At 40.0% G+C, this 27,626-nt stretch overlaps 1 protein-coding gene across 6 annotated transcripts in view; it reads right to left on the bottom strand.

Moving 5' to 3' along the window:
• The window catches only part of LOC126428418 (programmed cell death 6-interacting protein), a 184,410-nt gene extending 162,901 nt beyond the window's left edge, over positions 1-21,509 (bottom strand). For all 6 annotated transcript variants that reach the window (XM_050090342.1, XM_050090343.1, XM_050090345.1 and 3 more), the window contains exons 1-4: positions 21,205-21,509; positions 19,298-19,416; positions 17,176-17,303; positions 10,371-10,524 (exon numbers count right to left, since the gene is read on the bottom strand). In XM_050090342.1, the coding sequence (XP_049946299.1) occupies positions 10,371-10,524; positions 17,176-17,303; positions 19,298-19,416; positions 21,205-21,410 (607 nt within the window). In that variant the 5' untranslated portion in view covers positions 21,411-21,509. The remainder of the gene's footprint in view (positions 1-10,370; positions 10,525-17,175; positions 17,304-19,297; positions 19,417-21,204) is intronic.
• Between the last annotated feature and the right edge of the window lie 6,117 nt (positions 21,510-27,626).

Below are 27,626 nucleotides of genomic sequence, written 5' to 3'. Positions count from 1 at the left end.
GATAGATACTCCGTACAGAAAAATTAGAGAGACCTTTGGAGAAAAGAGAACCACTTGTATGAATATCAAGAGCTCAGATGGAAACCCAGTTCTAAGCAAAAAAGGGAAAGCAGAAAGGTGGAAGGAGTATATAGAGGGTCTATACAGGGCGAAGTACTTGAGGACAATATTATGGACATGGAAGAGGATGTAGATGAAGATGACATGGGAGATATGATACTGCGTGAAGAGTTTGACAGAGCACTGAAAGACCTGAGTGGAAACAAGGCCCCAGGAGTAGACAACATTCCATTAGAACTACTGACAGCCTTGGGAGAGCCAGTCCTGACAAAACTCTACCATCTGGTGAGCAAAATGTACGAGGCAGACGAAATACCCTCAGACTTCAAGAAGAATATAATAATTCCAATCTCAAAGAAAGCAGGTGTTGACAGATGTGAAAATTACCGAACTATCAGTTTAATAAGTCACGGCTGCAAAATACTAACGCGAATTCTTTACAGACGAATGGAAAAACTGGTAGAAGCGAACCTCGGGGAAGATCAGTTTCGATTCTGTAGAAATGTTGGAACACGTGAGGCAATACTGACCCTACGACTTATCTTAGAAGAAAGATTAAGGAAAGGTAAACCTACGTTTCTAGCATTTGTAGACTTAGAGAAAGCTTTTGACAATGTTGACTGGAATACTCTCTTTCAAATTTTTAAGGTGTCAAGGGTAAAATACAGGGAGCGAAAGCCTATTTACAATTTGTACAGAAACCAGATGGCAGTTATGAGTCAAGGGGCATGAAAGGGAAGCAGTGGTTGGGAATGGACTGATACAGGGTTGTAGCCTATCCCCAATGTTATTCAATCTGTATATTGAGCAAGCAGTAAAGGAAACAAAAGAAAAATTTGGAATAGGAATTAAAATCCATGGAGAAGAAATAAAAACTTTGAGGTCCGCCGGTGACATTGTAATTGTGTCAGAGACAGCAAATGGCCTGGAAGAGCAACTGAACGGAATGGATAGTGTCTTGAAAGGAGGGTACAAGATGAACATCAACAAAAGCAAATCGAGGATAATGGAATGTAGTCGAATTAAGTCAGGTGATGCTGAGGGAATTAGATTAGGAAATGAGACACTTGAAATAGTAAAGGAGTTTTGCTATTTGGGGAGCAAAATAACTGATGATGGTCGAAGTAGAGAGGATATAAAATGTAGACTGGCAATGGCAAGGAAAGCATTTCTGAAGAAGAGAAATTTGTTAACATCGAGTGTAGATTTAAGCGTCAGGAAGACGTTTCTGAAAGTATTTGTATGGAGTGTAGCCATGTATGAAAGTGAAACATGGACGATAAATAGTTTGGACAGGAAGAGAACAGAAGCTTTTGAAATGTGGTGCTACAGAAGAGTGTTGAAGATTAGGTGGGTAGATCACGTAACTAATGAGGAGGTATTGAATAGGATTGGGGAGAAGAGGAGTTGGTGGCACAACTTGACCAGAAGAAGGGATCGGTTGGTAGGACATGTTCTGAGGCATCAAGGGATTACCAATTTAGTATTGGAGGGCAGCTCGGAGGGTAAAACACGTAGAGCGAGACCAAGAGATGAATACACTAAGCAGATTCAGAGGGATGTAGGTTGCAGTAGGTACTGGGAGATGAAGCAGCTTGCACAGGATAGAGCAGCATGGAGAGCTGCATCAAACCAGTCTCAGGACTGAAGATCACAATAACAATAATTAAATGTTTGTATCACACTGAAGTGCTATGCAGCCGTTTTAAGGGACTTTCTGTTCTGGCTTGTAACAGGGTGGAGAGTAGACACAGAACATACGTCACGTCACTGGATTGTGGTTCGGCACTTCCAATCTTTGTATGTAAACTGACCAGCAAGCAAGTGATCCCAACTCTTCCTACCCCACTATGCCACATGAAGCAACTACAGACTGTTTCACAAAGCTATACCGACGTCTGCTGCACGTCTTATAAATCACTAGCGATGCAGTCTGCTGGCGTGCACTCACCGCTGTCTACCGCTGGCAGTGTATTGTCAAGCCGTGTAACCGTGTCGTAATCACTCAGTAGTGAATTGGCGAATTACGTGAAAGTTACTTCACTTCTCTCACGGTGAACTGTGTTGCCATTAGTATGCACAAATCTCTCCCGTCACGGAATTCAGAGGACTTGAGCATCGCAGCTAGGGTGCTATCGCCAATTTGTCTATTGAAGCTTTCTTGTATGAATGCATGTGGGCTCCAGTGTAAGCAGTCAGAACCTTATACGATCTGCAACGGGCGAGCTATGTCCTGCTGATGCGCGTCGTGACCATATAGCGTGACTGCAGCGGAGAGGCGCTTACAGTGTAATTACATTCTCCAACTGTAAAAATTAATAACTGATCTAGAAATAGCCTGAGGAACTTCATATTAGGTACATAACCTTTTGTTGTGTAAAGGAACACTCTGTCAAAATCTGAAGTCAATAATTGTCATAATTTGGAAGTTAAAACGTCAGTAAAAAACATAATTATCCGACACACACACACACACACACACACACACACACACACACACACACAAAGGAGCGGGAAGACTTACCTTAGGGGGAATTTATATGTGCTCCCGGGATTGGGAAGCAATCATTGGTTGCGAAAGCTTGAAATTGTGTGTGTGTGTGTGTGTGTGTGTGTGTGTGTGTGTGTGTGTGTGTGGGTTTTTTTTTTTATTGTGTCTATCTACCACCGCTTTCCCGTTTGGTAAGTCATGGAATCTTTGTTTTTAATATATTTTTCCCATGTGGAATGTTTCTTTCTGAAAGTTCTCATTTTAGAAAACCTTTCGTAATTTTGCTGTAGTAATAACTTTAAGAATTTCAAGTAGATATTTATGTTTTGTGTTAGGGTGAGTGTGAAAGAGAGTACTTGTGTGAGTGTATGTGGGACATTCGCCAATATTAAATTTTCAGTTTGTAATTCTCTATAGGAACTTGCAAGTGTTCCAGCTTTGTATCGTGGGAACGAATCCACCAATGGTTCCCCTACTAGTGAATGACAAATGTCCAAGCATGTTTGAATACGTAAGAGACAGCCAGAACGTTCGCGACTATATAGTTAAATTCCAGATGTAAAGTACAGCTTAAAGTACATTTCATTTTATTTGTTTAACAAGAGAGTTTTGAGTTGCTTATTTTATTGACGTCAATGAGCTGAGAGCAGTGGTTGGTTCTTGCTAGATTTTGGCGCAAGCCGCACCCTGAAAGTCAGTTCTGATTGGCTGTAATTCTGTACAGCCAATAATAAGTGAGACGGTTTGCCACCTAACGCATGAGATAGAGGTCCTGGGAGAGGCAGAGAGAGAAGAAGGAGGTGGTGGACCGGCTTTCGAAGGAGCGGGTCATGCTGAAAGTGTCCGAATGCATTATGTGTGAAATGAAGTGATATTGTGACTTCCACATTTCGGTACAGTGATGAAGGTAGCTGGTGTTTGCCATTAACTATTTGTGAAATTTTAAGAGTCGAGAGATATTTTGTTCTGGAGTAAATCGTGTGTGTAAACTTTGAACTAAAAGCACAACGATACTAAGTAAATTTTTTTTACGGAGTATTTATGGCGAGCAAAAACTTTATTTAAAGACAACCACTGAATGCCGAGTGCAAAAGTAAATAGCAGTTTATTAACTGTGTTACTCTCGTAAATGATTTCGGAATTGTATAGGAAAAGTTCTGGCTGTTTCTGTGTGACGAGGACTGTGAACAGGAACTTTAATGATTTGAACACATGTCGGCTGATGGTCTTGCTTAAAATCAATTTAAAAAATCCTAGTGCAAGTTTAAAAGGACCTTTGAACTTAGAAATTTGAACAGCAACCCGTTTCCGATTTATTTTTTAGAGTTCACAAGACTATTTTCAGCTTTTTGTACTTATAGTGGCCTCCAACATGTAGTAATGAAATCTCAGTTTCTTCAACACTGCTTTTCTGAGATCTCTTAAGTAGCTGCGGTCAGGAGTTGTGTGTGTAGATCTGCAGCAGTATCGAGTTAGGTGTTGCAGAACCGCCGTCGAATACGTACTGACGGTGTGTTGCTGTCGGGATAGGATCTTCGTTTTGGTGGACGACTGACAGCTACAGCTGTCTAAACTTTTTTACGTAATAGCTCACTTAACAGGACAGGAAATACTGCGGCAGTACGGTCTGCCTATTAACTCTGAAGTGAGCAGTACACGTGGCGGGGGAAGTCTGCTTCCCTGCAAGAAAAGCTACAGTTGGTGTACACGATTAAGGATCGATTTCCCCGTCTATCAGTGAAGGACAGAGTGCACTGATTTACAAACATTCAGTCTGTACATGTTTCCTGAGTTAGTATTATTAGTAACTCTTATCTGCATTCTGTGTAGTATCAATTCACTTTGTGGAAAATAAATCCCGCAGCGGGCACATCCGTGTACTGTGTTGCCAGCAGTTCATCATATGCACTCTGGAAGGTCAGTATAACTGTGTGGATCAGACTGGAGTTGCTTCTGCTGACACAGTGGGGTGTAGAGAGAGAGAGTGGGGAGTCACCTGCTCGCTCTCCAGTTTGTGGACAGACCTACAGAGGAGGGAAATGCGTGACTCCCAATGCGGAGACCCACCTTCCTCCGTGCTTCTACCCTCGACGCTCGCCCCGCTCCACCCGTTACAACCCCAGAACACAATGTATCTCTTAAAAAGACTCCACTGCACTTAGACGTGTTACACATATTTAAGATTTGTCCTTAACCCATTTCACTTGACTAACATTAATTTTATGAACATATTTACACCAATGAAACATTTTTTCCATCTCCTACGAAGCATAAACTATCAATACTAGAGTAAAAATTAATACGACCAATTTGCAGGAAAATTAATGTAAGTTAATTTTGTGCTAATGAACATTTTCACTACAAACAGTAGTTTTCAAGTTATTCAAGAAAAATAAGAAAGTAACCTTAAACTCCACTCCCCCCCCCCCCCCCCCATCCTAACACTCACCCCTGCAGATGTTTGTGGCATTCTCTCCTACCCTGTACAACAATTTGCGACTACACGAATTTTTTCACCTGTTCCACCTTTTTCGACCTCGGCTGACTGGGGCTACAACTCCACTTTCAGATTTTTTGTAGACAATGTAGTCACCTCAAAGAGCTGCCGGCCAAAAAGGGCTGCACAAATATCAAGGCGGATCTCGACACGTTTCGAAAGTGGTGTAAAGATTTGAAATTTGCTTTAAATGTTTAGAAATGTAAAACTGCTCACTTTACAAAATGCAAACAGCATTACCCTAAGACTAATCTGTACAAACACCTGGCTGTAACAGTCTGTGCAGGTAAGAAACGGAACAACAAAATAGGTTCAGTCATACGCAAAACAGAGGGGAATCTTCAATTCTTCGATACGATACTGTGAAAATGAGAGTCAGTCTACAAGAGAGACTGCTTATCAAAAAGGAATAAAGTATGCTTATTACTGCATGACGATGCATCTATCTGCAACAAAGAATTCATTACAAAGTAAAGACAGATTTAAATGAGAAGTATTTCAGAGGACTGAACTAAATAAATGATTGAGAGACAACCATTTTCTCATATTTTATGCTACGTCAGAACTCTCAGTTCACAAAGCAGTCGGAACAAGGACAGAAGAAAGTTACAATGATTTGTTTCAAGCACGTCGAATAATTTGCTCTACATTCATCCTCGGTAATGAATTGTCATGCCAGAGGAAAATACGCAATATTTTACTCATGGCTTATAGTTGAGAATTACATTATTTGCCTGTTTGAACTGACATCCTATTGTTTGGAAGTTACAGAAACGGCAGACTACTCTGTAATCATTTCTGAATAAATTTTTGAGACAATGTCTGGAGTTTTACTCAGAATAGCACAAAAATGCAGAACTCTAATGAACAATTTCCACGGACTAGATTTTAGGCAGACATCTCATGCAGCCGCACACACATTTCCAACCCTATTAGACTGTCTCATACTGAGGCATATTTGAACTATTCCAAATTGCTTTTAGAGGTTCGAATAGTAACATGCCTTGCTACATAATACAAGTATTCCTCTGTCTGACACCTACCAGTATACGACACACACACACACACACACACACACACACACACACACACACACACACACACACTGGTCACACGTGTCTGCAAGAAGGGTAGTAGAAGGGATCAACAAAACTACTGTCCAATATCCTCGACATCGATTTACTGTAGAATCTGAGAACATATTCTGAGCTCAAACACAATGACGTACCTTTAACAAATGACCTTCTCAATGCCAACCAGCACAGATTCTGAAAACATGTCACACAAAACCCAATTCGCACTTTCCTCATGTGACATACCGAAAGCTTCGAATCACATGTCAGGTAGAAAAAGTATTTGACTCGGTGCCACACCTACACTTACTGTTAAAAGTTCGAACACATAGGGTATCGAGAAAAATTTACGAATAGCTTGAGAATTTTTTTTGGCAGGGTAAACACAGCGTGTTACCTCGTATGGAGAGTCAATGTCAGATGTAGAAGTAACTTCAGGTGAGCCCCCAGAACCCTTGCTGTCCATGTTGTATATTAATGACTTTGCAGACAAAATAAATAGTAACCTCTGACATTTTGAAAATGATGTAGGTGTCTATAATGAAGTACAGTCTGAAACAAGCTGCATAAATATTAAACAAGTCGTGGGTAAAGCAGGTGGTAGACTTCAGCTTACTGGTAGAAGACTAGGGAAGTGCTATCAGTGCAAAAGGAGATTGCTTACAAATCACTCGTGCAACTGGTTCCAGAATATTACTCAAACAGGACTGACAGGGGATACCGAATATATTCTAACAGTTCAATTCACATACAGAACGCAGGAAGAATGCCTCTGTGCATGCTGCAATTAAACTTGTCTCGTCCTCACGATTCCTTACGATCCCTTTGTGAGCAATACTTAGGGGATTGTAGTATACTACTACAGTCAACAATTAAACCCAGTTGTCGATCTGGTTTAACTGTGAGAAGGATAATTTACTCGGTACACAATTGCAACATTTCGAGAGGTCACAGAGCACTCAGTGCAACAGTTTACCGAGACCAAGCATCACTGGCCTGTTTGCTGCACGTTATCAGTCTGACTCCACACTGCTATCTCGTCCAGACACGGCCACCGTGAAGTACAAACACGGGACGATACAAAGTACAGAAACTGTCACACGTCTGAGGGACTCCTGACTGCCTTACATTAAATACGGATGGCTAGGCACTGGATCTAGTATTTCTTAAATTAGGAAAATGAGCTGGATGCTTGAGGGACAGAACTGACATTACAATAAATATAATAAGGGAGGTAATTAATGGCTGATAGCAGTACCAGATATTTTAGCAAGTTCTTTTAAGAGATATTTGCAAGACGAATTTCCAGCAAGTTCTTTTAAGAGATATTTGCAAGACGAATTTCCTTTGGTAGCCAATTCTTTCTTATCCCTGTACAGGCACTCGACAAGATTGTTTCTTAAATCTCTGAATACAGAAAGGCAAATGGGAAGATTATCGGTACTCTGGCTGCTTCCATAGTCTGGTACTTAACATCACTCCAGCAATTCTAATTTCTTCTCGTAGCTTCCACAGTAATGGAAGACTGTGGGGATGTTAGCTAATCAAAAATTTGTGGTGAAAAACAAGGACTTCTTTTTATTTTCCCATTTAGCTGTACTCGTTGTCAAATTTAACTAAATTTACATCTGAGGTACAGGGGAATGGGACGAGAAACACAATGAGAGGGAAATAAAGATATTTTTTCTCCACGAATTATAGTTTAGATATTTTGTCGTCCAGGCCAAATCACTCCAGGTGAACGCCGGGACGACTACTTCAAACGGGTCGAGTGACCTCGCGATCTTCGACAGACCGTGCTCTTCTACCGCTGGTGGAATCTAATGTCTGTGCTCGTTACTGAACACGAGGCTCCGAGCTGGATTTCTGGGATTTGTGAGAAACTCACGAGGGCAGCAGAAAAGCTGCCTGCTGCCTGAAGTAAGGAACCCAGCAGACAGTCCCACGTCAAATATCTGAAGCAAACATGTACACATTGGCTGCCGATGCTGCAACCTTAAATGTTATTTCTCTCTCTTTTGCACAAGCCTCAAAACGGTTACCACACCCAAGAGCACAAGACCACAGCCGAGGAAAAAAGGATTCCGTTCTCTCAATTTAGAACCTAAATATGTGATCGCCGATGTAATTTGAGATATACGACACACTACAAATAAAATTTGCGGAGCCTACCTGTTACACCCACTGTCGCTCGCAAATGTGGCTCCGATGACATCGGGCAATACAAAAACGATATTAATTTTACTTATTAACTCTCCCTCTATATTGTAACTTCTTCCTTACCACAACTAGAGATTGCGGTATCTTTCTCAGTAACGCCATCCAGGCACACTGACCGTCACACGAACACGTCACTGCACTCACTGTCAAAACAATTTCACTTTATTATACAATAGCTGTGACGGTACGAAAGGAAACGAATATCTGTCGACGGTAAGCTCGCAAAGATAGAACTATCTTTTAAGTTACGTTTTCATAACAACGATACGAGAATTTATTCTCATTTCCAGACGCTCACTCTTATAAATTATCGTACGCGAGCAGCTAGTTGTCATCGAGGAAATACGTTCTCTATTTCACTCGGTAAGCGAGGTGGAAGACGGCGCCTCGTCGAGGACTAGCATTCCGACACGATCGGGTACGATAATATTTATGAACGAGCAGTGGAAAAGATAAAAAATACTTGCAAAGTTAGAAAAAATAAAATACCCCGGATGAAGTGACTAGTGGCAAAAATGTTTTCTGCTACAGAAATAATCTCGGTGACAAGACGGGCGACAAAACCTCATACCTTTTCAGTTTCGAACACAGTCTTACTCCCAGCCTACAGCTACTTAGCAGATAAATATTTTCTGAAGAGGAGGTACATAGAAACTGTTTTTACTTTCCTAGGTATCTTTTACTCCCGCAACAGCGTAATAAGCCGTATCGAGAAAATCCGGTCGTCTCCAGTCGGGATCCTCGAGGGAACTTCTGCACGAAGCGTGCCTCACTGTCGGCAGGAGGGGGAGACTGGGTACTGCCTCCTCCACTTAGAGCTCCCCGGAAGCTGGATTCCCAGAAGGAAAATGCAGGTAGTCTCCCAAATCAGTTACGGGAACCGCAGAAAAAAATTTACGTCGAGCAATCCGGAATGCAATTTGAGCCGAGAAGTGCCTCCGCCGCTACACCAGCCGAGAAGTGCCTCCGCCGCTACACCAGCCGAGAAGTGCCTCCGCCGCTACACCGGCTCGGCCCGTGTCGTCCTGTGAAGGAATACTTCTTTCGTGACCGCGGTGTGTTCAAATACAGTCGAGTACAAATCCGCTTGTAAACACTTTTTGTCAAACAACTGACAAGGACTGTTTCATCACAGAACAACAACAACAACAACAACAACAACAATCTTGTTTACTTTATTTACTGTAATTTTTTACAATAAAACTAGAAGTTTTGTAAATCCTTTAAAAAAAGGAAATCCTTCAGGCATGTCGGGTGTGTCGAGTTACGTAATGTACGCTAGCAACAAACTGCGGCTGGGGCCGATCTACTCAGACTGGTGCTTACTGGAGTACTTGTCAATGTAGAGAGAGCTGTGTCCTGCTACACTGGTCAGCTGCTGTTACTACCTGCCACACTGGACACAGCATTTGCAGACCACTGGCAAAGAAGACACCTGTTTTGACTGAGATTACTCTGAATGTACAGTCCCGAGGCCTAATGGGGTCCACTGTCAATTTGTTGTAGACAATCTCATCTGCAACACGTGTTCCGAATAAAACTCCCCTGCTGCAGTTTCTGTCTGTACATTCGGGCTACTCTCGGGAACTATTTTAGAGATTTTGATACAGTTTTCGCTAATAAACTGTCTGTATCAAAATAATATTAATTTCATCCTCGAGGCAGAATCTCCACAGTCGTAACACTGGTGGATAGGGCAGCCTGCGATTTAGATCAGGATAGAAGGGAAGAGTCGGGTCGACAGCGCGGCACAGATTGAGGTGACGGACTCACCAGTAGTGAAGTCAGAGGACTACATTAGCTCAGAAGCTAACACACTTCATTTTTCGTAAGTTTCTTTACGCCCGTGTCCGTTGTACGTGCTTATCGGTGACAGAAATGCCGAGGTGTGACAAAACCAGAAAATTAAAACTCGGCACCAAACTATTTACTACGACAGACGACGGATCGAACACCCTACTGACGCGCGCCCTCACTGCCCGACACGAGCACCGCACCGCCCCAGGAGCGACGCGACTGCCGGTCTTACCGTGGATGGCTTTGTAGACGAAGATCTCCTGCGCCTGGGCGATCATGAGCGAGGACAGTGCACCCAGGGTCTCCGGATTGAGGTCCTGCGTCGGCTCCTGCTGGATCGCCAACATCACGTTGGCTTTCAGGTAGTTGAAGATTCCGGCTGCTTGCTGCACATGGAACACACGGCAAAAAAACTAGTCTGTACCCTCTGCATCTCAAGTAACGATTGTATTAGTTCACTAGGACAGTTTGTCCGTCTTGTCTCAATTTAGATGGCATTTCTGGCAAAGACAGTATTACTTCTCTAGAACAAATTAATGTACTTAAGTGCTCTCGTTGTGCTTTAATGACTTTTAGGTATGCACTTACCGAGTTAAATTAAAACTAAATTCGACACTGAAAACTCACATGTCGGGACTTAACATCGATTCACTGTAGCTGTGTTTCGATTACCTGAGGGCAAAGGGAAAACAGGGAACCAGAAGTTGCACCAACAATCCGTTCAGGAAAAAGAAACGCAGCAAACAGTATAAAATCTCTAATTAATGACTCCTTTAAAAGAAAAGTACACATTATTGAACATTGCAAACTTAAGAGAGATCATCAACTATTTGCAACATACGAGGGTCATTCAATAATTAAAGAGACAAATTTGTCCAGGGGAAAAGCTGTTAGTAAGGCGACTTTGGTGCCTTTATGGCTGTAAGTTGGCATCACTGAGATGAGCCCTAATCAGCTAATGTATCAACATTGTTTTGTTCATAACCTCAAAAATACATTTTAAGATGGCGAGTCCACTCGAAACGTCCACATTAGTCGAACAATGTTTGTTATTTGTTGTTTGCTTGCTGAAGGCGAGAAACCAGTGAATATATACTGTAGAATATCTAAATTTTGTGGTGAAGGTTGTATGAATCGTGCAAATTTCTGCAAGTGGGTAGAGTGGTTCAAAAATGGTCACGACTTTGTCACTGATAAACACAGTTCTGGTCGACCAGTTGCAGTTTCAACTCCCTCACTTGAAAATCGAATTGATAACATTATTCGTGCCGACCGCCGTGTGACTGTGAAAATGATACTTGATAAGGTTCAAGTTAGTACTGGTACAGTTCATAACATTATCTGTAACAAGCTGAAGTACTGCAAAACATGTAAGAGATGGGCCCCAAAGGAGTTGACGCGGCTACACAAGGAAACGTTGAGTGCGTGCACAGACCTGAAGTAACATTATGAAAGATAAGGTGAGCACTTCAACAAAATTTTAACTTCCGATGAAACTTGGGTTCACTATTATGAGCCAGAAGCAAAAAGACACAGCATGGATTGGTAGCACACCAGTTCACCCGTCAAGAAAAAATTCAAAACCCAAGCAACAGCAGGAAAAGTCACGTCGACGGTGTTTTGGGATGCTGATGGTCCAGTTTTTTGTGATTATCTCGAAGAGGAGCGTACAATGAACAGCCTATATTACTCATATTTGCTTTTAAACACGGTGAAGCTAGCCATGAGAGAGAGAGAGAGAGAGAGAGAGAGAGAGAGAGAGAGATATGCCGTGGATCTCAGAGGAGAGGTGTGATTCTCCAGCAAGACAACACACGTCCTCATACTGCTCAACTAACCTGCGAAACCATCAACAAAATGGGCTGGGAAGTACTGCCTCATCCCCCCTTACAGTCCTGATTTAGCACCTAGTGGTTTCTCTCCATTTGTTTGGTTCACTGAAGGAGGCATTACGTGGGAAGAGGTTCCAGGACAATGAGGACGTGAAAAGGTTTGTGGGAAATTGGTTCAAACATCAAGGTAAAGAGTTCTTTGCAGCCGGAATAAAAAAGATTGTAGCCCATTGGAACAAGTGCATAAATGTTCAAGGGGATTATGATGAAAGGTATAAAAAGTACCGTTTTGTAAAAATAAATGCTTTTTTCTCCAGATCAATTTGCCTCTTTAATTACTGAACGGCCCTCGTATATCACGAAATCCTAAAACTTACAATTCCAATTAGTCTTCATCTGAGAGAGAGTACGAGAAGAAAGTGGGGTATAAGATATAAGTAAACAGATATTACAATAAGAGAAACTCCAGGATAAAAACAAACAAAAATTAGGAAAGACAACTACTCCCCTGTAGTTGATACGCACACATACATAACAGAAGTTTTGCCAACTGTCAGATGTGCAGGGTATTCTAGGAGGAACAGTAATATATTAATCTGTGTTAGTACAGGTTAATCAGAATAAAACATTTCTATCACTAAACTGAGGGATGCTGTAACATCTACTAGGACTGTGATTATAGGAGACTTTAATACTAGAATTGGGAATAATGGAAGAGGGCACCAAAGCCATGGAGAATATCGCAGAAGTGAGAAAAGGGATGTATTACTAGACATACCTGAGAAATTGATGGATAATTGGTACGGAATGGAGTAAGAAAAGAGATATTGCAGTCACAAGTTTCCCAGACAGTCGGATTTCGGAACAGAAATCCATAATAGACCGTATAATAATAACGGAAGAAATCTTAAGAAGCCCGACAAAAGCGCAAGTGATAGAGGGTGCTATCTTGACACTGACTTCAGACTATCTGTAGGGAAATTGAAGAAATTCAGAAAAAGTACGAATGGAGGAAAAATAAGTGCAAAAATTGAGTGGTGCAACTGGAGGAACCCAAGAGGTATACAGGGTAAGGATTAAGATACAGCTTCCCAAAGATGGGAGGACCGATATAGAAGAAGAACAGAGGAGGTCAGAACGGTGCCTCGTCAAGGCTGCAGAAGAAACGTGTGGAACGACACTGACAAATGTCACACGGAGAGAAACTCCGTGGAGGAATGAGCGAACAGTTCAAAGAACAGAACGGAATATAATGGGGACAAATGGGAACAACTAAGCAGAGCAGCAAGAAAAATTATAGAATTGGCTAAGAGGATGTCTCGGGACAAATTCACAAGGGAAATATAAGAGTTTTAAGGATCACAAGACGATAATACGCCACAGCGTGTCTGCAGCTCACAGCTTATCACCTCTAGGTAGTGAGGTCCCGAGTTGGATTCTCAGCACTCTGGGACCGGGTGTCTGTGTTGACCTAACCCTCATCTCACCTCCACCGATACCCAGTTCGCCAAAGTGACGTCAAATAGAAAGACTCGCACTGGCCGATAGTGCCGTACTGCCACTCGTTCGTTGGTGTGTATTAAGTAATGGAAGGAAGGAAAAATAAAATACTTCGAGAGCCGTCAACAGAGGAGGAAAACCTGTGTGTGAACGAGTAGTAGTTTTGGAAGTATGGAAAGAATATTTCCAAAATCTGAACCTATTTTTACGAAGGTTAACATAGTGCTCTGTTGTAACTACAGGGATCTATCGTTACTGTAGCACTGCATGAAGATTTAAGAAAGGAATTTTACAGCAAATCAGGAATAAGATAGAACCACAATTAAGTGAAGAAGAACAAGAATTTCGTCCCAAAAGAGCAACTATGGATGTCATGTTTACAGACAGACATAAAGTAAAAAAAAAATTGGAATCTGGGGAAGACATCACAGTTGCATTCATAGATATCACAAGGTCTGAACAGACTGGAACTGTCAAAAGGAATGCAACTCAACTTAGAAACATGTACACAAAGAACCTAAATTGTGTTATCATAGATGACAAAAATCAGGACAGTTCGGAACAGAGAGGGGTTCAAACAGGTTGTGCGCTCTCAACAGTGCTCTTCAATACAGTAACTGACAACATCGTAAGGAACATCGGCAAATGTGAAAGTGATGATATGGGAAGACAATGACCAGAAATTGGAGGAACAACTAAATACCTGGCACAGAGTAATTGAAGAAGTAATCGTGTAAATCAGCTTAACAGAAAATGAGGCAACGAAAACCGGCTCGAAAAACTAAGGATGCAAGTTGCAATGGAAAAATTATTAAATAACCTGGTGCTTCCAGGAAGTAAGCCAACTGAGAAAGGATGAAAGTCCAGACAGGACAGAAAATTTCTCTAAATTTTATTATCTTGTACTGGACATAATTAGGAAATAGAAAACATCTAACAAAGGAAAGACAATGATGTGCAAGTTATATTACCTACCCATTTTTACCTGTGGATCAGAATGTCGGATTTGGACAAAGAACGATCCGAGCAGAACACAAGTGACACAAAAGTGCTTTCTATGAGGGATGCTAGGTAAGATAAGAAGGGGCAGATTAAGGAATGAAAAAATATGAAATATGCTTCAGATCAGTCACCTAAAAGAAACTATGTAGAGAAATAGCCCAAAATGGTTTGGCCACATTAAAAGAATGGAACAAGGAATACTTCCGTAGAAGAGCTTTGTAATGGACAGAATGTGAAAGAACAGCAACTGAAAGACCACCACCAAGAACTCTCGAGGCACACTTTTACGAATGTCTATATAATGGGGCGCTGTAAGACGGTGCAGTAACGCGACAGGCCCGATCGACCGGTCGTCTATCGTACCACACCGACCAATGTGTCTCCACAAAGGCACGTAGGTTTTTGTCGTACAACCGACGAGATCTACTAGTGCTATCGGTACTGTCACAAGTGCAAGTTGCTCCGTCAGTGAACAGTATTAATGGGGTTACTAGGCGGTCTGCAATTAACCGCCGACAAAATTCTTAACGTCTGCCTCCACCTCCTCCAACACGATGTGGAACACACAGTAAATAGTAAGTACAGACACCACACGTACGTAATAAATGCCACATTCTCGTACGCGGAACACGATACGTGTAGGGATTCCGCGCGTGCTTGTCGAAGGCCGGCTTACCTCCGACTGAATGTTGTGCACACTCTGCTCATTTGCACATACAAATTGAACAGGACTGGTGGGCACTACACCGGTCTCAGACAGTTTAGAGAAAACACGAGAACACACTGCAGTCTGGTGCTCTGCTGTTAGGGAATCTGTGACGCGACTGGTGGGAGGGTTACCAGATGCAAGACCTGTCCCGTACATCCACCACCACCTACTCCAGTCCTCTCGCAAACATCACCTATCTCATCAAAGCTTTTCTGAATTGTGCGGGTGGGAATACATCCTGCATCCCCATAAACCCTGCTGGCCTCAAACTTTGTTAGTTATTCAGAATGAGATTTTCACTCTGCAGCGGAGTGTGCGCTGATATGAAACTTCCTGGCAGATTAAAACTGTGTGCCCGACCGAGACTCGAACTCGGGACCTTTGCCTTTCGCGGGCAAGTGCTCTACCATCTGAGCTACCGAAGCACGACTCACGTCCGGTACTCACAGCTTTACTTCTGCCAGTACCTCGTCTCCTACCTTGTTTAATCTGCCAGGAAGTTTCATATCAGCGCACACTCCGCTGCAGAGTGAAAATCTCATTCTGGAAACATCCCCCAGGCTGTGGCTAAGCCATGTTTCCGCAATATCCTTTCTTTCAGGAGTGCTAGTTCTGCATGTTTCGCAGGAGAGCTTCTGTAAAGTTTGGAAGGTAGGAGACGAGGTACTGGCAGAAGTAAAGCTGTGAGTACCGGACGTGAGTCGTGCTTCGGTAGCTCAGATGGTAGAGCATTTGTTAGTTATTGTCCTTACCCATCTAGCCTTTCCCTGCTCCTGTTCCAGCATCACACAACCCTCTATTTCACCAATGTACCCAGTCTTTTCTCCTTTTCCACTAACCCCCTCTGCCCTCCGTGTAACCTCCTGAATGCACCTAGCTGCCCCACTCTCCACCCAGTCCCTGCAACACTTTGCTGTCCCCCACCCCTACCCTGCTATCCCTCCTCCTTAGCCCCCCCCACAGAGTTGCCTCTGCCACAATGCCATGCTGCTCACAGTCTGACTCCAGCTGCCTGAGACCATGGTCATGTATGTGTGAGTTGCATTTTTGTGTGTGTGTGTGTTTTGCCTATTTTTGTCATAGGCATCATTGCCCGAAAGCTAACTTTATGATAGTCTTTTTGTTGTGTCTTTCTGTAACTCAGCACCTCCACTTTTTTGTGAGTAGCAACTACCCTTTTCATTATACTGCTACATTTAAGTATTTGTTGCGCTGTTTATTTTGAACTGGAAGCTAGGCAAATTATTGTTTTTAACATCCCTTCCCCAATCAGTTCTTCTGTGATTTGGCGAGCAGTAACCGTTCTTATGTTGCTGTCATCATCTTCGGTCCAAATACTGGTTTGATACACACTCCACAACTGTTTATCGTGTGCAAATCTCCATTTCTACGTCAGTACTGCAACCCACAGCCATTCGATCTGCACATATTTTAATCCCGTATACAAAGAGCCCACATACAATGCCACATATAGTGCCGATATTTCTCAGAACTCTAATGTACGGGAACACTGTCGAATCGACTTGCCGATATCGGGTGTCGGCTTTGGCCCACATGATAAAGTGGATGTAGCATGTGGTGTTATTTAGGCACGAACAGAGATTCGACAGAACAAATATTTATTTTGCTTTTATATTGTCGACAGACTGATCTGTAGCGCAGCCTGAGCTCCAAGTCACACTGGAAGGTGACAGTTTGGTATCGAGTTAGCTAAGCTGACAAATGTGAATACGAAATCTTAGATGTGGTCACAAGCTTATCTGCAACATAGAACAAGGTATAGGTTACATCACGAAGTGACAATTTGGCTGTCAGATGGCGTAGCCAGCAAATGTAGTATCACAAGAATAACTAGAAGACCGCTTAAGGTGCATATTTAACGTAGGCCAGATTTTGACGAGCCCTTTTGACAGGTCTGTACAGACGGGTGCAGTATTTCTAAACCGCACGAAATAAACAGCGAGGACATACGACGGCATTTACTTTTTATTTACCTGAAGTAATTTTGCTGCAAGTTTGAGGCCCTCATCACTATCCACACTCTGACTCGCTGCAACGGCACTTTGAAGAGCGGCGATGTTGAACAGCACACACATTTTCTCAAAAGCAAATGATGGAACAGCTGAAACAGAAGGTCTAATGAAACTGACAGTACAGATAGATTCAAATGAAAAGTGGCAACTTAAGGAGAAACAGTTTACTAACAGACAAATAAAGAAAAAGTCAACTGCAAACTCTACCAACCTATTAAAACAACAAATTATTAAGCACACAGTGACACACTGCGAACTTTCGGAACTCCTTTCTGCTCGAGCACGTAAGTGTTAGCCGAGACGTACAAATATTATTTCTCGATATCATCCTAAAAGTAATCAAAAAGACCAAACAGGTCAACAAACAGTCCTCTGATAACGATAATTTGGCTGTTCTTTTGCGAATCAAACACCTTTATTCAGTGACCACGCCAGTGAAAAGGATTTCTGCTCTCGGTCTGAAGGCACAAGCTCTGCATAAAGCTGTCGTTAACCTGAAAATCACTTCGATCACAATGCGGTGCTTTACCAGCGGCACAGTCCTACAGCAGGTGGTACGCCATTACCCACGTTCGACCTTCAAATTGGCTCGCCCAGCCAGTTATGCGAGACCTATAATTCAACACAGATCTCAATTTGAACAGCAATTTGGCATTTTTCACAGAGTTCAACACGAGCCTATCCTATAGGACCCTCTTCACCTATCTGAGCCGCTTACTGTATTCGAGCCTCAGTCTTCTTCTACAATCTGAACTCCCCACACTTCCCTCCACTACCTAACTGACGATTCCTCGACACCCCAGGTTGTCTCCTATCGACTGATTCCTTCTTTTAGTTACTTTATGCCATAAATTTCTCCTCAATTTTATCAGTTATTCAATCTACTAAGCTGATCTTCTGAAGTCCTTCCGCATCCAATTGCCCATACTGTTTGTCTACCGTGTTCGCTTCCAGATAGAGACTACACCTTGTGCAACGTATTTTTGGAAAATGGCGTCCCAAACCTTCATGTACTTCCTCTTCCTTGTCCATAATTTTGTCCTCGTGTTTCGTTTCTTTGTATAGCCCGTCTATTTATTACTGCCAAATTTTATCAGCCTTCCATTCTTCACTCAATACCAGCTAATCATTCGAGCTCTCGAGAGTGCTGCAGCTTTGAAAGAACTATATTTAATATATCTGGTGACGTGAAAGGTTTGTAATATTTGTATATGGAGAGCTCCACAAAACTTTCATCTTATATAAGAGACCAACCTAAATGAATAAGTGGTGCACTATCACACCATTGTTCGTCGTGGGGGTACGAAGGAGATAAGGTGCAGGAAAAACTATTAAATAAAACTCAATGTTAAATTACTTATTACATATTTGTGTGTTTTTGCCCCTGCAAACGAAGTATTTCACTTAGAAAATTCAGTCTGGTAAAAAAGCTCCCATTCCAACCCTGTCAAAAACTCTGTGTAATACTGATTTTTAAATAAGTTTTTTGAAAGAAAAACACCTCGCTACACTATATTTTTTGCTTTTCTTGAAAGATGGGAGGCTTGCCCAAGGGTGTGGGTGCCTTTGGTCTGATTACACTATAGCATCTAGTATGTTAATGTTGTTACATTAAATGCTTAGTATCTCTCATACAACTGAAATATAAACTTTGCAAAGACATTTGCTATGCACGTACACTGTTCTGTCATCTCGAATTCCAATGACTGCCTCCCAACAGGCATTAGCAACATGCACTTTGATGTAGGGAGTGGAAGATCTCCCAGTAGAGTCTTAGCACTGTTCTGCCCTTTAAGATTACACAAGTTGCTGCAAACTGGTGAACTTCCCAGCCACATAACATTAGCTTGCATAACTCCTACATGAATCCAAATGATTTTCTTTCATGTGCTTTCAATCAGTATCAAACTTTCGATTTTACTGTTGATAACAGGATTTATGCAATCAAAATGGTATTTCATTACAACACACACCATTAACTACAACATATGGAATCGAAGAGGGGTCACGTGTGTGTGAAAATTGTGTGCTTTGCAAAAGAAATTTTAAAAACCAAGACAATTCAGTGCATATGTATACTTACTCATACTCATTCTGCCACCAAACAGGGTACCCTTATCAAAAGCATCTTTCCATTTGAATGGAACCTGGATTTCATGGAAAGGAATCTTTCCTTCAAGTGCACAAAGTTGATCATAATAACTGCAACAAAAAACACCACAGAAAGAAACAACTGGTAAAAATGTCAGTCATCTACTTATTATGATATTTCACAAACGCAATTTACCGACAGTAATTGTCGACACCAATAGGTCGACAAAAGTTTTATGCTACTTTAGAATATTTTCACCTGACAGTGTTACATTTACTTTATCAGTTGGGTCTACATACAATATTGTAATGACAAGACTCAGTTGAAAGGTTATTAAACATTTACTTTAAATATTACTTGACAAGCATCCAAAAATGAGAATTTATTGCATTAAATACACTTAGTTTTATGGAATAAGGGTATTATAATAGTATGTGTACGGTATTTTATAAAAATGGGCAAGTAAGTATCTTAGGATTTGCACTCTTTTTTTTTTTATTCAGTTTTAATGAAGGCTAAGGAAAGCCACATTTTCTTCTACCATTATAAAAACAGGTACTGTTTTTCTTTCTGCACTGTGATGGACCATGAACACCTATTACTATGGAAGTATTCTGTAATGTGTCAAAGTAGTGACAATCCACAAATATTAACTAGTTGTTTCTCAAGTAGGCCTGTATGTTAGTCACTCCTACAGGTGAAAGTCTGCTGCACCACAATGTAACCCTTTCTGCTTGAATTCACGTATTGCATTTGTTTACAAGCAAGTGTACAAACAACGTATCCATTCCATCTCTTATCATATTTGTTGACAAGTCATATATTGCTGTCTATGGTTTTCCACCGGTACTAAATAACCATTCTCTGCTGCTTCCACATTTTCATTACCAATATGGAAGCAGCAGCATGTGACATTATGAATCAATGTTACGAGATTAAACAGCTCACAAAGACTGCAAGATCTTGAAGAAAGCATTAAATGTTTTAATTTACACTACATTCAAAGCAAACAAGTTATTATAATTGAAGGGTAATACCACAGACGACCATTTTAGTCACACATTAAATTCTGAAGATACGAACACAATGCATTAATGTTTATATGCAGTGAACACTGCAAAAGAGATCGCTATTTTCTTGCCAATTCCAGTTCTAGGATCTTGAATGGGTAAGAATTTCTGCTAGTGAATGTGATTTGTCAAATGAAGACAAGAACGAATAAAGATCAGAGTTTAACTTATCATCGATGACGAGGTCAATATGCAATGGGACTGGAATGATGAAGGAAATCTGTGGGATCCTCTCCACAGGAATAATCGTGCTTTTTATCATTAACACAGCCGAAACAATTTTAATCGTTGGCTTCCTATTCAGGAGGAGAAAGAAATACGAAAGCAACGAAATGGCATTCAACCCAAGGGCAAAAACCCTCTACTGTTATATTATGAATCCATTGTCAAATGCTGTTCCTGAAAGACATATCACACATCGGAATTTTCTTCCTACAGAGAGCTATCTCAGACTTATGACAACCAGGTGCCAATAATTCCTGTTCATATAATTTTTTTTCTCACATAGGACTACAGATTTAAAATACTGTCTGTTAAAAGCGCGACATATATTTATTTTCATGCCATAATTCCAACTTTAATTTTCACGAGACGTAGAGGGCAAACTGAACATAACGGAGAGACATGAAACACACTTCGTTTTTTACGCTGTAATATGTCTTGGACTGAGGATGATCATAAAAAATACAGTTACCAAAAAGGGTGTGGAAGAAAGTGTATCTAAATTCGCACCCAAGTGCTGACTTTACAACCACGTCAGATCGCAAACCGTTGACAGTTACAAAACGTACCAATACGGTCACCACTTTCTTTGCGAAATATATTTACCTGTAAATCACTTCCAACGAGCTTTCGTACTTTTCAAACGCACGCCACACCGCATTACTTCGGAGTTTTGCAAATTCGTTAATTGCTTCATTATAGTCTTCGGTTTTATCTGACGTATTGTAAGAGGAAGAAATCAAGTTCTTCAGTGGCTTCACCAAGTCCACTTCCGACGGTTTTTTGAGAGGAACCACCAAGAGGTCTGCCATTGTAAAATCAACAAAATTATCACAATTTCACACACCACCCAGGACTCCGCCTTTTGTTGTCTAACCTTCCACTTCCAGTAAGTGTCAGGTGATATGTATCTTTGGACCTGACGCATATTTCAGTGACTCAGCTTCCGACTTTTATATCGTTGACCTACTGAAATTACGTCAATCAGAAATAATTGGAGGCTTCAAGTTTATAGTTGCGAACTGCTTTCCTAACCCTATGTTGGTTGAGTGAGAGTCTGGATTTTAGACAAATAATAACCTGGTGACGATTTCCGCGAATTTCAAAAATGTGAAACAAGAGATGTTAATCCTTGAGCAGACGCCTACATTTCCAGCAGGCGCGCGGGGTATTTTAAATTTTATGTCACATAATATAATTTACGTAACTCAGTCCCAGACTTTTGAAAAATAGTGTTTATCTTGTGAATACTGTTACTGAGCATTTGAATTCTATATTTTTTGTGATCGAGCCTGATAATTTGAACTCTTTTAGGGTACAATTTAAGCCGGCCGCGGTGGCTAAGCGGTTCTAGGCGCTGCAGTCCGGAACCGCGCTGCTGCTACGGTCGCAGGTTCGAATCCTGCCTCGGGCATGGATGTGGGTGATGTCTTTAGGTTTAAGTCTAGGGGACTGATGATCTAAGATGTTGAGTCCCATAGTGCTCAAAACCATTTGAACCATTTTTGGTACAATTTAAATATTTCATTAAAACTTAATACAAAGTGTTTCACTTGACTTTTACTTAGTTTATTTTTCAATTTAGTACATGTCCCTCACATTTTAGGCCTCATGAATATAAGTCACAACATTACAGTTGTTGCAAGTGTAAGACACTGGGCCATATTATGCTTCTTACAAACTTCTTGCATATATTACATATAATGGTTGTCGATATATCTCCTGCTCGGCCACAAGCTATGCACCTCCCACAGTTCTTACTGGATGACCCTAAGAAAGCAGATGGACATTTATCTTTTCTTGCAAGGGTTCTACATGCTTAACGAAGAATGCCAAAATATCACCAGCTGGACATATTATTTTCGACCCATCACATAGATAGGGCTTCATGATTTTGCGACACAGGACATTTTAGAACTTCTTGCAAACCTGCTCCATGTTTCATAACGCTTGTAACATTTAAATCTTGCTGATAACGAAGAATTCCTGCTAGTCCTCTTACGTCGCTGTCAGCATTTGATTGTGTGAACCACAACATCCTTTTAAGTAAATTAGAATTCTATGGTGTCACGGGCAGTGCTGCAAAATGGTTCAAGTCATACCTCACTAACAGGAAACAAAGGGTGTCAGTGCAAGGGACTAGTGAATTAAGTCATCTGTCATCATCAGAATGGGAAGAAATTACATGTGGTGTCCCACAGGGATCCATCTTAGGGCCATTGCTTTTTCTTGTGTACATTAATGATCTCTCATCAATTACACTGCCAGAAGCAGAGTTCGTTTTGTTTGCAGATGACACAAGTATTGCAATAAATAGTATGTCAAGTGTAGTTATAGAAAGATCTGCTAATGATATTTTCATGGATATTAATAAATGGTTTAAAGCCAACTCAGTGACATTAAACTTCGAAAAGACTCACTACATGCAATTCAGAACCTGTAAGAGGTTTCCACCCAGCATATGCATAAAATACGAAGAAGAACAGATAGAAGAGGTTGACAGTCTTAAATTCCTGGGATTATAACTTGATAATATATTCAGTTGGCAAGAGCACACCACAGAACTGCAGAAACGCCTTAACAAATCTGTATTCGCAATTCGAGTGTTAGCAGACATAGGCGACATAAAAATGAAAAAGCTTGCATACTTTGCCTACTTTCATTCCATAATGTCATATGGTATAATATTTTGGGGTAACTCTTCAAGTCAAACATAAGTTTTCAGAGTCCAAAAGCGTGTAATACGTATTATTTGTGGAGTAAATTCACGGATGTCCTGTAGAAACCTCTTCAAAGAACTGGGTATACTAACTACTGCCTCTCAATATATTTACTCATTAATGAAATTTGTCCCAAATAATATATCTCTTTTTCCAACAAACAGCTCAGTTCATACATACAATACTAGGAACAAAAATGATCTGCACAAGGACTTAAAAGCACTTACTTTAGTTCAAAAAGGGGTCCACTACTCAGGAACATTCATCTTCAATAATTTGCCAATAAACATAAAAAATTTAGTTACAAATAAAGATCAGTTTAAAAGGAGCCTGAAAGACCTACTAGTGGCCAACTCCTTCTACTCCATTGACGAATTTTTTAATAGAAACAAATGATGTATTGTATATATTCATACTATTAGTATTCTCATTTCAGCTTTTAAAAAAAATTGACATGTTCCACATCCACGAGGATCTCCTCAGCACGGATCTATGGAACGAAAACTAATCTAATCTAATCTAAGCAGGCAAAACTGCAATAACGTATGTATTCGTTTGTGTCCCTTTGTTTACATTCTCGCAGCAGACGGATTCTACTGACGTGTTACGCATTTGACTTTTGACTCTTTTAGATCGATACACTTTGTCTGTGATGGTAAACTCATCAGTTTGTTCCCCATTCATAACAAGATGTTGGAATCGATTTCTTAAAGGAACCTTAAATTCCTTTAAAACGTGTTTAGATTTTGCACATTTCTTTGTTTCACTGTACGTGTGATAGCGTCCATGTTCTTCATGTGGTGGTTCAGATAGGCTTTTAACAATGTTTTCCATGTGTAGAACATGTTCTTTAGGGGTTTGCAGTTGTTTCTGTAATGTTTCACGTAGGTAAGTTCACGATTAGCACGGCACATTTCAGTTGCAGCTAAACGACCGTTACATTTTGTTACACAAGCACGCGATACATTTTCATAATCCACTTTCACGAAACAAACAGCAAAATTTCAATATCAAATTGGATTGTAATATCGAAGAATTACATGATCCTAAAGAAATAGTAAATGTGTGCAGTATTTATTTTAGCAATATAAGTGAGCAATATAAGTTAAATCAAGTCTAACTATAAAAACTGGCCAGTATCACCTGTAAATACCAATATCAATCCTACTTCACTTTTTTTCGGTTCAACAACCCAGGAAGAAGTCCTGTCAGGTCAGTTACCAGAACTTTAAAAATGAACCTTTCGACTGGAATAGATGGCATCCCAGACAATCTTATTAAAACTTTGTAGATATCGTTACTGAACCATTATCTCACTTCTTCAATAGTTCACTTCAAACTGGAATTTTCCCATTATGCCTAAAAACTGCCGAGCTCAAACCATTGCTCAAAAAAAGTAAAAAGGATGAAGTGGCTAACTACAGGCTCATTGCTATACTATCTGTATTTTCAAAAATGATAGAAAAAAATTCAAAGAAGAGTAGTAGATTTCCTGGAAGAGCTCAAAATACTATCAACAGCACAACATGGTTTCAGGAAAGGCTGATGAATCGATACAGTAATTTTTGAACTATTAAGTGAAGTACTTCAGAAACTAGATAATCGCGAAAATGTCATTGAAATATGTCTAGATGTCTCTTAGGCTTCTGATATCATAGATAACACAAAACTACTGAATAATCTTGACAACATGAGGATTAGAGGAACATCTAACAACTAAATAAAATCATATCTAAATGGTCGAAAACAAGTGGTTGAAGTACAACATCAAAGTTTCTGCAAATTGACTCAACACTACTCATACTATGAAGCCATTAAGTAGGGAGTGCCACAGTGCTCAGCTCTGTGACCTCTTGTATTTCGTATGTGAATGACCTAAACGAATTCTGTGAGAACACCATACAGTGTGTTGATACAAGTGTGCTAGTGAGTCAGAAAGAAATGAGAATGTTTCAGAAGTCAGCAACAGAGACACTGAACAATATTTAGAACTGGTTCAATCACAACAAATTGATAATAAATGCAAGTAAGACAGTGGCACTAATTTTTTTATAATGTGAAAAAAGGCGAACAAACTGTTCAGATTCAGATATCTGACAAGAATCTTCAGAGTGTGAACAACATGAAGTTCTTGGGTGTATGACTCCAAGATGATCTTAAATGAGGAACACATATTGAAAAAGTCTGTAAGTAATTGAGCAATGTATGCTATTTATAAAAATTTTAGAAGCATACTGCATCAAAGATTGTCTGAAAACTGTGTATTATGCCTACATATACCCACAACTGAAATGTGTAGTTATTTTCTGGAGTAACTCTTCTCTTAGCCAAAAGCTATTTAGGCTACAAAAAAGAACTCTAAGAATAAAGGCGGGCCTGAAATGGAACAAAACCTGTACACCACTCTTTAAAAAACTAAAATCGTCCCACTTCCTTGTATATATGTGTATGCAATAACTGTATTTGTGAAAAAAATTCAATGGAAAATCTCACCCACTTCCAAAAAAATGAAAGTATCCACTCCTATAACACTAGGCTAAAGGAAACTTTCATTTAGAGCCCACCAACAATACACTATATAAAAAGGACCCTACATTATGGTCAAGTTATTTTTAATAAACTTCCCAGAAATTAAATTAAAAAATGACCTGGTAAATTTCAAATCAGATGCTGTGTTTTATCCGACTCATTACAATTTCTGTAGTCTCTATGAGTCTCTTCAGGAAGTACAGTCAAGATTTGTGTCTTTTCCTTAGTGATGTATTATATAAATGATACTAGAATATTAATGATTAAACATATAAATGTCATTGTAATACAAATATTAATCTGCCAATATAGTACATGCTGCTTCTTCTTTAATATATCTTTTCTTTATTTTTGTACAATATTTTCTCTGTACATTCTAACTCAATGATCATTTAATGTAGAAATAATGAAAATATCATAAATTTAAATTATTTAATGCTATATTTTGTTTTAAATTGACTTGTACTACAGCAGAATGTACAACTTGTGTAGTATATGATTACTGGGACCAATAAAAGTCCACTCTATTCTACTCTTCTCATACAGAGTGATTTTATGGTAAATCTAAGAAAGACAATGTTCATGGTGTTCTCAAATAGAGAAAAGTAAGACCACACATATATATTCATAGATGACTCAAGATTGAAAGAAGTTATGTCTATAATTTTTTTGGAAATTACAGTTGCAATAAACTCCAACGAAGAAAATGTATAGACAATCTGTTAAAAATTAAGCAGGCTAATTTTTATTATGAAACAGCTTCTATATTATGCTAACAAAACCTTCATTGCACAGTGTACCATGCTCTATCTGAACATTGTGTACAGCATTCCATTACTGATTGGAGAAACTCCAGCAATAACGATACAAAAATAATTTTTTATGGCAAAGAAAGGCCATTAGGATCACTCTGAATAAAAATAGACTCATCCAGAACGGTCTTCTGTAATTTGAAGCATTAACGTTTTCCTCTATGAGCATATGCAGAACAATAATTTCATTAATCAAAGGCAATAAATTACTGAAAAAAATGCAGATGGTCATTTACGTTACACAAGAAATAAACGCCAGCTGAGAAGAATATCTGACAGACTGCGAGCTGCTGAAAAGGTCCTCAATACTGAGGTTTACAATTGATAAAGCATCTTGCCACGAGTCTATAAGACAGTACGAGCGAAAGTACAGTCCAACAACTTCAAAAGGATTACTCATTCAAAAAAAATATATTTTGTAAAGGAATATATGCATAAAAATGAGGAATGCTGTTGATACTTGTATATATGTGTTGGAATCAACTGAAAAATTGTAGTATGTAGTTTCATATTGTATTATGCACACTAAATATTTTAAGATATTAGGTTAAGTTGACCTATCCTATATTACAAGTACACACTCTGTAGGTAATGTAATCAAAGGAAACAAATAAAAATCAATCGGTCAATGTAGTCATTCAAATACGTAGATTTAGTTGAAATACAAGCAGTCCCAACACAGACCAGGTATACTCAATAGCATTCTTGCAGTACACAGCATTAGGAACAGGGTGCAAAGCGTATTTCACATTCATCTAGAAGTGAAAATGACCATGATATCAGTAACTTATGAAATTGTTAGTGGTGGTCTATATGGAAACGACTAGTATCAAAGAGTGAACATCCATTGCTGATTAAATCAATAAAAAACAATTTATCTGTCACAAGCAATGGGAAAGTGTTATATAACATTATAAATACGATGTAACTCAACTCTGAGTGATAATGACCATGATATGAGCAGCTT

Source organism: Schistocerca serialis, chromosome 12, assembly GCF_023864345.2.
Source record: "Schistocerca serialis cubense isolate TAMUIC-IGC-003099 chromosome 12, iqSchSeri2.2, whole genome shotgun sequence".
NCBI classification, from domain to species: Eukaryota; Metazoa; Arthropoda; class Insecta; order Orthoptera; family Acrididae; genus Schistocerca; species Schistocerca serialis.
The sequence above is the reverse complement of the archived record's forward strand: the minus strand, read 5'-3'. Positions and strand labels throughout refer to the sequence as shown.